Source organism: Clytia hemisphaerica, unplaced genomic scaffold (assembly GCF_902728285.1).
Source record: "Clytia hemisphaerica strain Z4C2 unplaced genomic scaffold, Clytia hemisphaerica genome assembly, whole genome shotgun sequence".
NCBI lineage: Eukaryota > Metazoa > Cnidaria > Hydrozoa > Leptothecata > Clytiidae > Clytia > Clytia hemisphaerica.
This window is the reverse complement of record NW_027104428.1, coordinates 248651-267033: the sequence shown is the minus strand read 5'-3', so window position 1 is coordinate 267033 and position 18383 is coordinate 248651. Positions and strand designations below refer to the sequence as shown.

Sequence of the window (18383 nt, the reverse complement as noted above, 5' to 3'; positions counted from 1 at the left end):
GCCAATATCTCCAAAAAAAGAGATCTCACGAAAACAAATCGTTAGGGCCTTTGTTATTGTTTATTGTACAAAATCACGTGACAAACTTTGTATTACTCTACGTTATTTGCAGATTTGGTAAAACTGACTAAGTTAAGTGATTTGACCTTTCAGTCATATCTATTACAATCCTCTTATTACAGGTTATTACATAATGAGTCATACGACATCTAGTACACGTTTTTTTACAAGAACAAACTATATAAGAACACAAGGCTTTGATTGCCAAAATATTAAGAACAAGTTAAGAACGTTTGAAGGCTTTGTGGATCCCAAAACACCTATTTTCATAGGAAAATGGACAAAAGTAGTCACAGAATGGTGAAAATAAGAACATGTTAAGAACATTTTTAGGCTTAAAACTCAAAATATTAAGAACATCTGAAGTCTTTAGAAACTTTGGATATTCTTATAAAAAACGTGTACAACGAAAGAGAGTTAAATATATAAATGACCTTTTTAAGGGTTAAACGAGACAACAAAATTTACCTTGATCGCGAAAGAAAAGAGCTTACCTTCAAGCGAACGACGGTGTTTCAATGAGCATCATCTTTTGCCAGGACAATTGACTTCAGGTCTAAATATTGTTTTCAACCTCAGCAAATCAATCGAAACTCATTTTATCCAGGATGGATTAAAAGCACTAGAAAAATTTACTACTACATCATCCCATCATGTATTTCAGTTATTTAGTATGAATGTTTCAAAAAAAGTGAGAAGAAACCACAAAGCGAAAAGTAAACCAAAATATTTTGAAAAAAAAGAAGAACAGGAGTCAAAAACCAGAAGAGCTTACGAAATAAGTGAAAAGTAAAGACAAAGTCAATCAGTTCTAAATCTGTTTTGATTTCAAAAAGTGTAAACACAGAATTCCTTTTTCAAGAAGAACAGAAGATGGATATCAATTTCAATGAATTTGTTATTTCTTTCGCAATTTATCAGAAGATTTTGAAAAACAATCTTCCCCTATAACCATTACAAAACACCATTTTTCAATGGATGTTGAAAAAAGCAGATCCAAGCTTTCAAACTAGATCTGACATACATTATACCATACCATTTTCGTACAATGATAGCATCGTTCCAAGTCCTTTAATTAATTGCATTGATATAATAAATTCTTCTTACGCTAAAAAATTCATATGTCCATATGTCCAAGTCTCATTAGTAGAACCATAAAATCATGGCAAAAATGGTTTTATTATGAAGCTTCGTACAAATATTTGTTCCATTCAGTGAAATGTATCTTACTATTACTACAAGTGTTACCAGTGCAAAATTTCAGCTCAACTTTCTCAGCAGCAAAACAAGAGTTGTTCCCATGATGAGTAATCATGGGACCAAGACGTTTTGCTCTATTAAATAATATCATTCTATCGAAAATGCTGAAATTCAACACTCTCTCCTCATACCCCATATATCGAGATCGAATAATAAGTTTCGAATGCTACCATTTACCAATCGATTATCTCCACCATAATAAACCAACCTATGATGACATAAGTGAATCATCTTGGTTATCTCCATCATCGTGATCACTCCATGGAATAATGTTTTATCTCCATTATCATAAGACACGGTGTAAGTGAAGGTGATCAGAATTGTTTCCTCCAAGGAATCATTTTTATCTCCATTATCTTAGGTCAAGGTGAAATTAAAGATCAGTATTGACTCCTTCAAGGAATCTCCGTCGTTATCTTAAGCCAAGATGCAAATTAAAGATCAGTATGGGACCAGGCATTTGATTCTCTCCTCCTTGACACGCCTTAGATGGGTTTCCTAAAAAATAATTAACAGAAATGTTTTAAATTTTACCATCTGCGATGTCACAGTTATAATATTATAAGAAAGTAGTGAGCCTTTTAATGACAATTCTATAAAGGCTATAGAAAATTAAAATTTTTGAAAATTCGGTTTATTTGCGTTACCTTTCTTTTCTCAATGAAATTATTCAAGAAATCATCCAATTTCAAGTTTCCTGCAAAAAGAAAAGTATGAATTGAAGAAAAGCAAACCTAAGGCACCAAGTAATCTTGTGCTATACGTGTTGGTTGATACAGTATTTTACTAAAAGTTGACCAAGGTTCAGGCCTCCCAAAGGTTTTAGCCTCATTTTGGCACAAAACTTGTCCCCAGGACCCAAAAATCTAATTTTTCCTTACAAAATGAAGAAAGTATCACAGATATTCACCACAGGAACAAGACTGTTAAAATTTCGGCCAAATCCGACTATTTTGTCTCCAGACCACCCCAAAAATTTGGGATATACAGACATACAAACGAATAATATCAGACCTTTTAGGAAATCTTCAGCAATATTTTCAGACTCTTCTTCACTCTGCATGACACTAATGCGTAGATTTGTCAAAATATTACCAGTTTCATAAAACTAAGATTAAAAGAAATACTCAAAATTAGAAAAAGTTTACTTTCATTCAATAAATGAAAGGTTTTCATAAATTTTTTTCGTTACATAAACTAACCATAGATTAATTAATTATAAACCTTGGAGGCAGTTTCTCAAATCTGGCCGACCAACATCTTTGATCAGAGTTTAGAAAGTGGTACCCTAATGGTATCTTGATGCATATACGAGAGTGCTAGATCTTCAAAGCAAAGTTTTGGCACCGCATCGACTTTTTGGCTGGTACTCTGCTCAACGATGGAGGATATTACTTAGACCAGGGCTTATAATGGCGAGTGATATTAATCCATGATATACAGCAACATAAAAGCTTCCAAGATTAGGAGACTACTAGCTATGATCCACTTAAATAATGAAGAAAGTGACGTATTCTATTGAGTCTTGTTCTCTCGTTTGTTTTTATTGTAACTTGTAAAGATTACATAGGTTTGGAATAAGTGTATAATGATTATTGATTGAGAAGATCAAGAAAATTCCCCTAAATTGATCGTTGTGAAAAGTTTGTTACAGTGTTGTTATAAACAAAGAAAACATAATCACCTGGGACAGTTCGTTCTGTTTTTGTATTTTATCCTGGCATGAATAAAACAGCTCATTGTATGTTTCAAAAGTTTCTTTCAAATCTCCTTTCAAATCGTCTATCACTGGCTCTAAGTCAAGACTAGATTCTAAACAAAGGAGTAAATAAAAATTTAACATGTTTTGATAGAATGGAAGTGCTATGTATTGGAAAACACTTCGCTTAGTGCATAGCAACCTGCAACCTGCATAATCTAGAAACAATTATAATCTTTAAAACAAGGCATCAAAAAAGAAGACCAGTCTACATGAAGACGTTTTGGCATTGATATAAAATAGAACTTTGCGTTATTTGTCCCTCAAAAAAGAAGAATTAACTGTTTTAAAAAAAGTTGTTTCATTTTTATAAGTGCTGTGCGAAAAAATTGAAGTGGATACGTTAAATGATTTTCTAAAGTATAGGGAAAAGCAGTTTGAAAGCAGTTTGAAATGTCATTGATTTGACGTACTTGCAATAGCTTCATTTTCTTCAATACATTTTATCCGGTCGGTCTGTAGCTTTTTCACCTAGGAAAAACAACAATATTTCATTTTTATTTAGCTCAACTTTTTTATAAAATGAAAATTCTAATTCTGACAAATGAAATTTACAGGGCAACTTACACTCTCCATACTTTCGATTTGGTCAATCAGTATATCAGGGTCATTACAGATTTGTTCCAATTCAGAATTTCTAAAAAACCAAAGAATATAATGGAAGAGATTTGAATTTTCAACACTGAAGGTTGCGATACAAACAATGACCGTCAAAATGGAGTCAAATAAAATTACTATAGAAAATCTATATAAACTGATTTTGAAGGCTAATTTTAAACCGATCTTACGACTTTTCACCAAGATCACCTAACAGTTTGTCAAGATCAGGATCTCCAGTATCTTGAGGAATCTAAAAAAACAGATGACCCTGTTATCCTCTTGATCTCAAATCTATAAGACCCGGTAGGATTTTTTCAGCCAGTGGGGATAAAAACAACGGACTGAAACTCGATGGGGATTGATATTCCCATATTTCTTATGGCTGGGGATTTCAATTCTTTTTGTTTTCAAGTCAGAAAATTCAGTGGGGTTGAGAAAAAAAGCATCATGTTTTGCAGTGAGGATTGGTTTATTTGATTATTTTTAGTGGGGACAAAAACTGGAAGATAATTTTCCACTGCGGACGATATTTTGGACAATTTTTCCAGTGGGAAGGGTTCCCAGTGGGTCTGTGAGAAGGGGGGTGTTATAAGGAACAGAATATTACTAACTCGATTTATTAGTAGTTATCACAGATGTCTTATATAAAACACTATATGAAGCTTCTTTGTCCCTGATAGAGGCAGAATTATGGGCCATCTGGGCCGTCTTGACAATATGGCCCAGATGACAATTCTTCTTGGACAATCCATGAAATCTTGAAGTCATTGCAGTGTCAAAATACTTTAACGGTGGTCTACTTTTATCAAAGATGGCACATTATCTTGCTTCACCTGTCATGGCTTTGGAAAGATAGAGTAGCTCTTTCTAGTGTTCAAGATGTGTTAGTTAGCTATAATATATTTGTAAGTCCTTGATGTTAGATATGTTAGTACTTCAAAATAAAAATTTGGCAAGGTTTTATCGAAAATTGATCAATTTACAACTGCCCTACATATAATTGACATCAGGGAAAGAACAAACGTTTGTAAATAACAAAAATTAAAATAAAACCACAAGAGTACCCTTTTTGGCATAGCAAAAATTGGTGGAGTTAAATTTGTTTCAGGTGACTTGTTGTAAGGTAGTGAGGATGTTGGAGATTCCACTTTTCTGAAAAGAGAGAAAAATCAAAATTATCACAATTAAAGTTTTTTCGAAATAGCATAGCCACACAAATATAGCCATAAAGTTTTGAAATGTTTTAAGTAAGATGAAGATATCTGTTGAGTTTCTTTTCTTTATTAGTCCATTCACTTTTTGGACAAGTCAAATTCGAGGCTCGGAATTCCCGAGTTAGAAAAACCGAGTTAGAAAACCGAGTTAGCAAAAAGCCGAGTTATGACATCATCAAACGAAAATTTTGACGTCACAATCAAAATATCTAACTCAATTTCTGATTTCTCTAGTTAGCTAACTCGATTTTTTTTGTCAAATTAAAATTTTTCGAATATTCCGAGTTAGCTAAGTCGATTTTGTTTATCATAATTAACATTTTCGAGTTAGCTATCTTATACAAGAAAGTGTTGTGTATCTACGAAAACTAAACAAAAGCAAAAGTATTACGATAGCCTTTCGCGGCGGTGTGGAATAAAATTTAGAAAACGAAAGTGTTTGATACGGTGGAATATTACTAAACTCACTAAATTTAAATTATTCACAAGTATTAGTCCCGCTAATAATTCAATAAACGCCCCCTTCTTTTAAACGCCTCCTCAAATAAACGCCCCTCTTAAAATCGAAAAAATAAAATGTAATAGGGTATTTATTTCTCTTATAAGAATCTACTTTATAAGAATCCCATGCTACAACCCATTTGCCACGGAAATAAATTAAGGTGTTGTGATATTTTTGAGTTGAGAAGTTCGACCAATAAAACTATAATTATACTCAATTATCTTTTCAAACCTTAAAAAACTTTTTTGTCATCTAATTTTCGCATATTTACGCATATTATTCTCTTCCGCAAGTTTGAGTCATAATTTACACTAAAATGGATAATAGAGTTTCCGCAGTCACAACGGCAACTGCAACGGCAACGTGAAAACATCAAATTCACACCTTTGAGCTGTCAAAACTCTGAGTAAACTCCAATTAGACGTTTTCTCTTCCCGTGCCCGACGGCAAATCACTCATTTTGGCGTTGTCAGACAACGTGAGATTTTTTCATAAATATCAAAATCAAGCAAACAGTAAAGACAGTTTTGAAAAAAAATATTTCAATATTTTTAAGCTTTTTATCATTTCTTGTAACAATTTAGCTTTTTTCTTGTGCAAGATGTGTAAGTTTCACGTATTCATTTTTAGAAATCCTAATTTTAACTTTGTGCAATTTGTTGATAATTACATTTCAAAATAATTCTTTATATTACAGTATTTTTTGTTTGCATTGGAAGAGAATAGCTTCGAGATTTTCTCCAAAATTTACCATTTTTCTTTCCTTTGTAAAAATGATACACTTTGCCGTTGTTAAAAATAATTGCAGAAACAAAAGTCAGCCACAACGACAACGCTGATATTTTCTATATACTAAAAGTCTAATTCGTATTGAGCCGTGGGGGGGCCATTATGGATTTTTTTTCCAAGTTTCTTTTTAAATCGAGCTCCGAGCGGGAAAACAGTACAGTGTTCTTTTTTCGCGGCGGAGTACGTTTCTTTTGAGACACGGCACCGGAAAACATGCCTACGGTTCCTTGCCGATCGGGAAACGTCGCCCGGTTCGGAAGCGTATCTCCGTTTTCGAAATTCTACTTTACTGGTAATTTTCGTAAAAGTAAATAGAAAAGCAAGAAGTTCATTGATTGATGTGGTCTCTCTGCTCTGGTCACTGGTGCCATCGTTTGTACATGGATAGGGAATGGTGTAATGGTTATGGTATCCTGTTTCTTAAATAGAGAACATTTTGTTATGGATTTGTACAGTTGTTCTTCAGAAATTATTATGGGGCTTATCGCAACCAACCATCTTAACAAAATAAACAAAGAACAAAGACCGACCAATGGAAACATTTACTTTAGCCCTCTTGAAAATAGAGGGTGGCATATTTTTGCTGCATGGTAATACATCCAAGTAATTTGGTAGTCTTTGTAGGCGGCAATCACAAATATGTCCCGACCGACCGTCCGATTAGACCGACCGACCGCCTCACTTTGTAGACCGACTGACCGCCTCAATTTGTAGACCGACCGACCGCCTCACTTTGTAGACCGACCGACCACCTCATTTTGTAGACCGACCGCCTCACTTTGTAGACCGACCGTCCGCCTCACTTTGTAGACTGACCGACCGCTTCACTTTGTAGACGGACCGACCGCCTCACTTTGTAGACCGACCGACCGCCTCACTTTGTAGACCGACCGACCGCCTCACTTTGTAGACCGACCGCCTCACTTTTTGTTGACCGACCGACTCAATTTTTAGACCGACTGACCGCCTCACTTTTTAGATTGACCGACCGCCTCACTTTGTAGCCCGACCGACCGCCTCACTTTGTAGACCGACGGCCTCACTTTTTGTAGACCGACCGACTCAATTTTTAGACCGACTGACCGACTCACTTTTTAGACCGACTCACTTTTTAGACCGACTCACTTTTTAGACCGACTCACTTTTTAGACCGACCGACTCACTTTTTTAGACCGACCGATCCGACTCACTTTTAGACCGATCGACCGACTCACTTTTTAGACCGATCGACCGACTCACTTTTTAGACCGACCGACCGACTCAATTTTTAGACCGATCGACCGACTCATGTTTTAGACCGACCGACCGACTCACGTTTTAGACCGACCGACCGACTCACGTTTTAGACCAACCGACTCTTTGTTTTATAAGAACACTTTATTTTCCATCATTTTTATTATGTTGTAAATAGGAAAAGGTTATAGTTATTATTGACACCATTATATGATAAAATGAATCATTCTAATTTCATTCAGATTTATATACATTAAATTTATCACTAGCACCTCTTCAATTAACACTAAACCTCATTATAAAAAATATTGACATTATCCTATCTTCCATTTCTTTGGGTTCCTTTGTAGTATTGAGCGGCTGATATTTTCATTTTATACCGTACCAGTTTTTTGTCCTCAATAAATTCATGTTGTCTGTGTAGTAAATGGTTTTGGCCTTCAAGCTTAAATTCTTGCTTTTAAAGTATTCAGTTGTTAATCATTATGTCTATATAAAAAGTAAAATGGTTAATCGGGAAGGAAAATAGGAAAAAAAACTTTTTTCTAATCTGTGACACATTTTTGTTCCCTGTGTTTTTTGTTTACATTGGGAATCCGCCATTTTTCTTTAAATCCGTTCACATAGCAACGTGATAGACCGTATATTTTATAGCCCGGACTTTTACGGAAGATAGCTATGAAACTCAATAAGGCGATATCTCGAGATTGGAAAGGAGTTAGGAGATGGTTGACCCCTCATTGGATCGGGAATTTAATAGAGAATAAGTTGGGAAAGGTAAGAGTGGGTATAAAGAAACTTTAGAAAATATATATATTCAAATTGGGGCATTTTGGGTCCGATGACGTCATCAAAACCTAAAAAATACAATATCTCGAGTTTGAGAAAGATTTAAGCAATAGATGACCGCTCATTGGATCGGAAATCATCAAGAGAATCTTTTGGATAAATGACAAATTGATTTCAGTGAAGTGAACAGTTTATTACCCTTTCGATGACGTCATTTAGGGCCAAAATGACGTCACAAAACATGAAATATGCGGTTTTCCGAGTTTTGATCATAGAAAAGTGGTAATATTTCCTTCTTTGGGCTTACAATATACAATTTTTACCTTCCCCCACCATCCAAAGGGCTTTTGATGTGTTCAACAACACTCTACTCGGCGGGTGCGACGCCGGGTGACGGCTAGTTTCTAACCTATATGCGATTTCACACGTTTTCACGTTGCCGTCGCGGTTGCCGTTGGGACAGCGGAAACTCTAATGTATTTAAGAGAGGGACCTACCTTCAAGAGAGTTGCAGAACATTTATAAGACATTACCTGTTTCTGTTGAAAAATGATGGTTCTTCTAGTTGGTAGTAAGTGGAAAAAAGCAAAAATCAGAGGATAAAATTTAACGAAAGATAACGAAAGACTTGTTAACAAATACCCAAAACATATTTCATCTGAAACTTGTTATGTTAACAGTTTGATTGAAAAACGACAAATGAAGTGCTTCATGTTGAGGGGATGATTTTCTGAATTTTAGAAGGGGATTTTCTTCTGAATTGGGAAGTCTGTTTCTTTGTTTACATTTTTCCATCTTACTTCCCGTTTCTGTTTTGAAGAAATCAAACTTTTCTAAACCGGCAGATCTTCCGAATTAGGAAAGATTCTCTATCTTCCCGTTTGAGTGCCGAGATATTTTCGAAACCTAATCGGGAAGATCTTACCGTTCGGGAGTCAAGTTAACTTCCCGTTCGACTGTCTATCCTGAATAAATTACTCTTAACAGATAGTTACATACCATCGTGCAAAGTAAAACACGAGTGTTGGATATTTTTTTTTCCTTATTGATGCAACCTTTCGAGAGAAAAGTTTTTACAGAAACTTGGTAAATGTGTCCCTGACTCGAGTCGCATATCCATGAAAATCTAATTGAATTTGTATATGGATTGCATTTCTTGAAAGTGAGATAAAGTAAATATCTATTAGCTGTGTTAACCAATATATCCCGTACTTAATTTATGACAAAAAACTCTCAATCTTTTCTTTGTAGTAGTAGATTTTGAATTAGCTTCCATCTCAACTACTTGTTTTTTCCTTGCATATTAGGCGAAATTTTCGGCTTAAAGTCGTCTTGTTTTGTTTATTTTGCAGTTGTACAGTTCCGTACCTTCTGAATATGGTGAATTTGTTCCAATAAACGAGGTCGGAAAAAATATTTCCAACAGGGGAGTGTCTTTTTATAAGTGGAAATCTTCCGAACTTGCAATGCCCAAAATATAATGGAGCGTAATGATTTGCAATTTTTTTCGCTGCTGTTTTTACATTATTTTAAGGCTTCATTTTTCAACAACCACCAAATTAAAAACCCTCCAAATTTAATACAATGTCTGATCCTGGCAAACTGAAGAAATGAGTACCCGCCAAAATAATGTACACAATCAAGCAGCTTTATATTTTTTAATTCCGCTGACTTAATATGTCAGCTTTTATAGCTTCTTATCCGGGGGGGGGGTACTTAGGATTAGTCCCGCTAAGGGTCGGAAAATCAGAAAATCAAATTTGATTTTCAGCTCGCAAGCCTAGTACCCCTCCCCCGCTTTTTATAGCACGCTTTAATCTTTTGGGTTTCCTTTGAGTGTTAAAGAACAAAGCAAATGGCGACAAAATCTGAAAATTCTTATTAATTAGGCAATATATCAATTACTAAACAATTTAATCGTTGTCAATAAATATATTTCTAGAATCTATCAAATCGCGTTAGGGAAATCAAAGATCGAGCAAGAAATTTTGGATGTTATGTCAAAATTTTCGTTTGATGACGTCATAACTCGGTTTTTTGCTCACTCGGGAATTCCGAGCCTCGTCAAATTCTTTATTTTTTTCTAGTTGTGTTCTGTAAGCTCGATAAACATGAGTGGTTCTGTAAAAATGATTTAAGCTGATTTTAATAACCTGTGTTGACAACTTACTTTATAACAGGGCTGGTCTTTTTCATTTCTTTGATAATTTGTTGCACAACCTTTCCCAGATCAGAATGCATGTAAAACTGAAATATAAAATAGATTAATAATACTTTATATCGTGAATAGAAACTTCAGAGAGTTAATCTTCCAAAAAGACGCGCCAAATTTGGTTCAAAACCGCAGTTTTCACTAGTATTAATATTAAATTTACTTTGTATTTACAATAATATTGACTTTGATACTCACTGAATTCAAAGCCATGCATCCTCTTATTTCATCAGTCTGAATGTGAATAAGAGAGTAAAAAGAAAGTTGATAATTTGCACTGTTGATACCTTGTTTTTCGGATGATAACTATAAATCACATATGTATACATTACTTGCTACAAAACATTGTATTACATAACTTTAGTAAGATAAAAAGAACAAAGAAAAAAAAGACAAAAGCTACAAACCAAAAATGAGTCACAACAAAATAAACACTAAAATTCTTCTCTATGTCAAAAGTGCTCATTGAAAGCTCAGAGTTGTTTACATTTGAAACATTAAAAAATAAGTTCATGTCTAGAATATGAAATAATTACCGTGGAATCCACCCATGGATGAAAGGACTTTGGGCTGAGTGTGATGTACGGTTTCTCGTTTGGAAATTCAGGTGGAAGATGACTTAAAAAAAGATAAGCACTGTAGTTTGAAAAAAAAGAAGGAAAACTGTTTTTCAAAATGAACTACATTGTTTTAAAGAATAAGATAACAAAGGTCTTAGCTTTTACAAATATTTGAAATAAACAGATTCAACAATCTTTAAAATCTAATTCTTACATATTCAAGGCAAACGTTTTGCTGTTGCTGTTGAGAAAAGTAACCTTGTAGATCTTGTCTCTCTTGATTTCTGTGACACTTGAAAGAAAATAATTTCAAAGCAGTCAGAAAAAATGCTTTCAAAATAAATGTGAAGAAATAAGAATTTCTGCCCAACTATAAACCACTCTGGAGATTTGGGTGGCAGAGCAGATATATTAGTTACACAGTCTTCTCGAGACGTAGGATAGGAGATATACAGGGTCAGCAAAAACCCTATTTGCAAGTCTTAAAAAAAAACATTCGAAAGCGCATTTTATCAATATGTAATGTCTTCACCTCCATATGATGTCTTTTGACAATTGAAATGGTTAGAATCTTACTGATATGAGATAACAAAACTTATCTATATAACAGAATCTATTATAGCAGATTTTTCAAGGCTGTTTGCAGACTGAAAGGCATAATTTGTTAGCTCACATCATACTAAAAAGGAATTATCAATACTTCTGGCCTGTAGGGTTGAGCTCTATTAATTATAAAATCGCAACCAATAATAATAATACACAATGAGACAAAAAAATAGTGAATAATAAAAAAACAACAATAGTTCAATGAATAGATCTTTTCATAAATTACATCACGAACATCACTTGCCTCGTCTCCAAACAATTACCATGGTGATTATGTCCCTTGAGACATGAAATTATTATTTTATGAATAGAAAGTAGTTTTAATAAAACCCACTGGGAGTTAACCATCATGGCAATAATTTCAAAACGAGGCAAGTGTTGTTTGTGACGTAATTTATGAAAATATCTATTCTTGACAGTCTATAGAAAATCAGGGGTTCTTACTTTTGGTTATGATTTGACAAAGATTTGATTTGTTTTATTCTTTGTTGCTGAAGTGGTGTGGTTGCAGGAATTTGTGACGACGAAGAGGGTGTCTTTCCAAAGAACCAACTCATCATGCAGAATGTTTATATTATTAATGTATGTTTGAATGTTTATCTAAATGAAAATATAAGAGTATATAATATAAATAATCAAATTAGACTTTTAAAATACCAATATTATTTTTGATGAAGAATGCGAAATAGTGTTCAACATAACAGTAAGTAGTGTTGCCCCAGTGCGCGCAGTATTTTCAATATAAAACCTGTTTTTGTTATGTATTTATAAATAAAAAATGCCTATTTCCACAAAAAAAAGTTTGAAGATATAATAAACGCATGATAAGTAATATGGTAGTCTTTTGATGAACTAATCATTTTGCTAAATGTTATTCAATGTTTTAAAAATATGCTTGTCATCAAAAAGTCGATGAAAGTACTTTATCCATGATAGCTCATTCCTGTAGTGTTGTTGCATTTGTTTATTCAAGTCCTTCCCTTTTCTCTTTTATAGATGATCGAAATTTTTCTTCCAACAGAGAAACTTCACTTATCAAGTCTGTAATAGCATTGGTGAAAGCCTCTTGTGGGCTGTAATCTGGAGTTGTTTGAACACGTAAATTAAATTTATGTTCTAGAGGATGTGGAACTTTATAACCAGCAAAAATAACTTGTGGATCTTTGAGTAATTGAGCACGCAATAGATTACCAAGAGTGTGATCCTCTTTCATTACTGTAAAATGGGCAGCATTTGGTACCTTTGTATCCTTAACTATACTGATCTTCTTTTCCCCATCTAATAAGAGGAACGGCTCAAAGGATTCAGGTGCATTCATCTTGACTTACTGAATCTAGATTATCTACAAAGAAAAATTTAATAAAGTCATGAACAGAAGTATACTCTTTTATGCAAAAGATGGTCTATTGTACAATTTATTACTCCATACTTCAGTGGATACAAGTAAAACTAGCAGGAAATTAGATAATACCCGGCTAGTTCAAAACACAGGTCACAGGTCAACGGGTCACATGTCACAGGTCATTGACACAGATCAGCTTTAATTATTGTAAACTACAAAAGAAAATGTTTGAAAAATTTGTCCTTGAAATTTTCTAATTCATATTTTGTATACAACATTTCCATTGCATATAATATTTTAAGAAACATTATGAATTAAAATTAAACATTATGAATTTTATGTTACGAGTGCATTACAGTTTTCCGGTCTTTAGTTTGTATGACCTGTGACCTGTGTCTATGACCTGTGACCTGTCACCTGTGTTTCAAACTAGCTGGATATTACATATAAAATAAGCTTTGTTCAGATTTGCACACTAATATTCTCCCAAATTTAGCATGCAATAATGCTGTGAATCTTCCCACACGATGTGCTATAAAGTATTAGTATTTCATTTCCGTAATACCGAGCAGATAATTTTCAGCCTGAATGGCTTGAGTAATTTAATAAGCGGAACTGAGTCAATAGGTCCTCCTGTTCTCCCAAACGACTATATATAGTAAAAATCTTTAGGTCCAACTGATTCCACTGTAGGGAAATAAATTGCACATATGCGAGTGCATCTGATTAGATAATATGCCTGTTCAAACCCTTAAATCTTAGAAGGTCATAAATGCTAAAAAAGATTCAAAAAATATTAATTCAATAAAAAAATACCGTCAACTGCTTTAACTTGGGACGATTGGTCGAAACATGGGACTGTTGATATCTGGCCTGTGTTTTCACTTACTGTTAATTATCTCTTTGACAACAAATTTGTTTTGATAACCCCACCAAGTTTATCAATCATACTTTCTGTCATAACATGTCACTATAACTTTCACTGATAGCGCGCCCTTTTTAACTTTTTTGTTTTCATTCAAAATGACCGGACGTGGATTGGAGAATTAGAGAGCGCCTGCCGTCTAACCGCATATCGCCTGATGGGATTAACAAATAACCGGCGCTTAACTTGCTGCCCGAGTGACATCAAACGCTCAATCGTTATGCCACTAATTTGGTCTTCTTCGTTCCAGACATTCGCGTGTGCTCCACTACAGATTTTTCGAATTAAAAGCCTACTCGGTGCGAAAGAGAAATCGTGTATTAACTTGTATTAGCCGTTCATTAACTCAAATCAAATGACTTTGGAGGTTTGGTGAAATGGTGGCCGAATTGTTTTGTCAAATAGTCCCACCAAGTTAGAGCAGTTGACAGTAAAGCAGTAAAGTTTGGTTGACTTAAAGAAGGGCTCTTTTTGGTTGTTTTTTGATGATTTTTGAAATCAATCATTGATAAACTTTGGACTATATCTTTTTGATAGAATAGATATTTAAAAAAAAATCTCCCGCAGACAATATCTAAAACCGACCCGCAGTTTAAAACACACAAGCAAACAATAGAATGTTTCGAGACATTTATTTTTCCGGAACAAACCAACCAATGAAATCCACGAAGTTGGATTTTTTTTTCGGGGTTTTTTTTTGGACCCACGGGATTTCTTTTTTGGACCCACGGGATTTTTTTTCGGACCCACGGGTTTTTTTTTGGACCCACGGGTTTTTTTTGGACCCACAGGTTTTTTTTTCGGACCCACGGGGTTTTTTTTCGGACCCACGGGTTTTTTATTTGGGACCCACGGGTTTTTTTTTGGACCCACGGGTTTTTTTTCGGACCCACAGGTTTTTTTTTTGGACCCACGGGGGCACGAACCCACGAGGGCACGGGACCCACGAGGGCACGGGACCCACGAGGGCACGGGACCCACGTAAATAATCACACTCGAAAATACTGATGCATTATGTTATTATTTTTCTGTTTAATTTGATAGGTTGATTTTTAACGTTTTTGAGCACTTTCAAAAAGTAACTTTTTCATTCAATAGAGCATAACTCTCGATAGCCTGGATATCCAGACCGTAAACTATTTCACCGTCTAGTTTTTTATAATCTTGTCTCTGGTTTACGGTCTGGTCGAAGTAACTCGTCTGCAGGGATATCTGTCCCTGCATATGCGAGTGTTCTAATTGGTCAGTACGCGCCCAGTCACTGAGCAGAATTTTCGCAGGGTTTTTGATATTTTTCGATGCGCGCGCATAATTTATGGAAAAAGCTGACCTTGCAAAAAAAGATAAACAAATGAAAAAGAAAACACAAGTTCATTTCTAAAAAAAATGGCCGCTGGAAAGGAGCCTTTATGAATGTGGCTCATGCTTTGATGTACTTTAAAGTGGTTTTGAAAGTTTATTGAGTTTGTAAAAGAGGTTTTATGGTAAGTAATTATGTGTGTCTGCCTGGGTTTCCAAAGTTTTGAGATTCTGTCAACAAGGGTTTACTCACAGACTGTGTCATTCAAAACTGTATCAGACTTTTTTAGTTGCACCAGACTCTAAAATTTTAGAAACTCTGTATGTTGAGGTAAGAGTTTTTTTTTCTGAAATTTTGAGTCTGGATACCCAGGCTAAACTCTCGATCTCATCAACCGAATTTAATAAATGACCCATCAAAATTTAAGTTTATCTTTCTTCTTTCCAATGGAATTTTTAGATTTTGGGAAAATTAGTTTTAAAGAGAGAAACTTTTTTGTGGCGCACCCGGTAGGTAATTTATACAATTTCAAATTAGATTTATTAGATTAAAATTCATAAAAGTTTAAAAAAGTTTAAAAATAGTACAGTAATAAAAGTGTTAAAAATAGTACACTAATAGGGGACGCACATAGGAGGGTCACATGAGAAAGGTGTTCAAAAGCTGGAACTAAAATCGAGGTAAACAAGAGCCCAGCTGGTCGCTAGAGGATAATGTAGCAAAAAAAACATAAGTATGAGCATAGACTCAGTGGAGGAACAAGTGGAGGTTTAAGTGTACACTTGAATAATAAGCTATCAATAGAATTTTTGAATTCATTTTCAGTTTTCAAATTTGCAGCTCTAATTGGTAATTTGTTCCATATTTTGATGGTACCTTAAAGGAAAAAATTCTGGTGGGAATTTAATTTAGTGAGTGGCCGAAAAAGTTTTTTCATGAGGGAATTTAACTTGGCGGATATCTGTATAAATTAAATTTGAAGGGAATTTAATTTGGCAGTTGCAGGATATTTTTGGCCAAAAGCGTTATTAAATTAAGCTAAAAAACCTGTTTTAAGGCTTGAAATAGGACGAATTTGGGGAATGCATGAAATGAATTAAATTTGGCGGGAATTTAATTTGGCGGATGAAGACAAAAATTAATTTGACGGGAACTTAAAAATTGGCGGATTTTGGCAAAATCCGCCAAATACGCCAAATTTTCTTTCCGCCAAAATTTCTTCCTTTAAGGTACCGTCAACTGCTCTAACTTGGATGGGACTATCTGACAAAACATGGGACCGCAATTCGGCCACCATTTCACCGAACCTCCAAAGTCATTTGATTTGTTTTGATTTGACTTAATGAACGGCGTATTAAAAAATACACAAAAACAAATTTGTTGTCAAAGAGATTTGCAGTCGAGGATTATGCCCTAAATAAGAGAATACCCAAGTTAGAGGATTACCTTATTTAGGAGATTTTCAGTCTCTTATTTAAGAGAACGTTACCTAAACTAGGAGAATTCTGTACGTTTCACCAATTTACTTCAGAGCAGACTATTTGCGCAATATGAAAATAAGATCACGTGAAAGATCACGTTTCCGTGATTCCAATGACCCAAAAACCAAAATAAAATACCTTTTCATTCTTTTTCAAACTTCGAAAAACTATAAATAGCCTCATTTGCATGTGTTGACGTAATTTTTAAAATAATGAAGAAACAACCTCGACCTTCAAAACGCGTTTTTTCTCAACCCCCCTTATTTAGGAGAGACAAGAGCAACTCACTTTCTGTTTGACCCGCGTTTTGATCGCGCTTAAACGCGTTTCTTAAATATGGCTCGATCTATATTATTACTTTTCACAAAATTCTCATGACGTAGATCGGCCTTTAGATTGATAGACCCTAACCATCCTAGGTCCACAAAACAAAAGCAGAACTCAACCAAATTTTGTTAGAAGGGAGAAAAAAATGTGCTGAGTCGATCTATGAAGTTCAAAACTTGCGCAAAATGATGAGAAGGTAAAAAATTAACGAAGAAAGAAAAGTCTCCTAGTTAAGAGAAAGAAATCTCCTACTTAAGAGACCTTCTCTTAAATAGAGTATATCTCTTATTTAGGGCATAATCCTCGACTGATTTAGCAGTAAGTGAAAATACAGACCAGATATCAACCAGTCCCATGTTTCGACCAATCGTCTCAAGTTAGAACAGTTGACGGTAGATGGAAAGAATGAGTTTGAATAGCATTTAATCTTGCCCTGAATGGGCTGATATTTCACATTTGTACAACGCTGTCTAGCTGGGTGGATACTGCTGTCAACAAGACTGTTTATAACATTCTGTGTCAGACTAATCTACCTGCTGCACCAAGCTCATATACAGTTAGGGAAACCATCCAGGATCCTGCCATTCTATAAGCCAACAAAAACTAAATAACACTCCGCCTAGGACGAAATTGGATAAATAACAAGCAAAAGCACCAGAGACATAACAAGTTAGAACAAGTAACAAACGTAAAGAACCGAACAGCCAACGGAACACAGTAAAACTTATAAAAAATCAGTTTCGTTTTCAACCATAGCATGGGATACCATTATACATTACGTAATGAAATATAAAACGCGAAAGAACGCCCTCCCCTTCACGCCGCGCACGCCCAACGCTTTTTAGCTGAATTGAAAATAATACCAGAATGGATGACTCTCTGCCACAATTCTTGGGACCGTTTCAGAGGCTACTTTAGGTGTACAAACTTTCGCGAGCAGAAACTTTCGCGATTTTCGCGAATTTTGGCCCTTTTCGCGAAAGTAAATGTATTTTAAAAATTCTAGGAAGGGTCATTCGCGAAAGTTTATGCTCGCGAAAAATTCTTGAAAAAATAGAAATTCTGTAAAACTTCAAACTTTGAATAAAATGTAACTTCTATGGCACTTTTTAGCCTGCTAAAAGACTAATTAGTCAAAGGACAAATGTTTCAAACCATTCCAAGAAGTATTTGTCCCTCTAAGCCATTTTTTCATGCGAAAATTCTCAATTTTACGTCTTGATTCGCGAAAGTTTATGCTCGCGAAAATTATTTTTCCGTTAAATTCGCGAAAGTAAATGTCGTGAATTTCGCGATTTTTCGTCCTCGCGAAAGTTTGTACGCCTAAAGTAATTCCTGATTCATCATTTTTTGTACCCCTTTGAGAGACTTTCGAGGGTTTAAAAAGAGAACACCTAGCTAATGTGTCGCACATACCCGAGTGG

General features: G+C 34.8%; 2 protein-coding genes across 2 annotated transcripts; both read right to left on the bottom strand.

Moving 5' to 3' along the window:
• Positions 1 to 1722: 1722 nt before the first annotated feature.
• Positions 1723 to 12183, bottom strand: LOC136820500 (vacuolar protein sorting-associated protein 37A-like). Its single transcript, XM_067076691.1, has 13 exons — positions 12029 to 12183; positions 11193 to 11270; positions 10955 to 11036; positions 10617 to 10652; positions 10377 to 10453; positions 4744 to 4831; positions 3868 to 3929; positions 3647 to 3716; positions 3493 to 3550; positions 3005 to 3132; positions 2335 to 2428; positions 1968 to 2017; positions 1723 to 1818 (listed from the first exon to the last, which is right to left on the bottom strand). Exons 1-13 carry the CDS (start codon positions 12142 to 12144, stop codon positions 1762 to 1764), a joined length of 996 nt encoding a protein of 331 aa, XP_066932792.1. The 5' UTR covers positions 12145 to 12183; the 3' UTR covers positions 1723 to 1761.
• Positions 12184 to 12464: 281 nt separating this feature from the next.
• LOC136820501 (DNA-directed RNA polymerase II subunit RPB11-like) lies at positions 12465 to 12956 on the bottom strand. Its single transcript, XM_067076692.1, has one exon. It carries the CDS (start codon positions 12900 to 12902, stop codon positions 12549 to 12551), a length of 354 nt encoding a protein of 117 aa, XP_066932793.1. The 5' UTR covers positions 12903 to 12956; the 3' UTR covers positions 12465 to 12548.
• Between the last annotated feature and the right edge of the window lie 5427 nt (positions 12957 to 18383).

Excerpts from the sequence above, each read along its gene's own strand:
- LOC136820500 (XM_067076691.1), bottom strand. The coding sequence starts at position 12,144 with ATGATGAGTTGGTTCTTTGGAAAGACACCCTCTTCGTCGTCACAAATT. Across the intron at positions 11,037-11,192 it reads AAAACGTTTGCCTTGAATAT|TCATCTTCCACCTGAATTTC; the intron begins GTAAGAATTAGA and ends TCTTTTTTTAAG. Across the intron at positions 10,653-10,954 it reads ATCCATGGGTGGATTCCACG|ACTGATGAAATAAGAGGATG; the intron begins GTAATTATTTCA and ends ATTCACATTCAG.
- LOC136820501 (XM_067076692.1), bottom strand. The coding sequence starts at position 12,902 with ATGAATGCACCTGAATCCTTTGAGCCGTTCCTCTTATTAGATGGGGAA.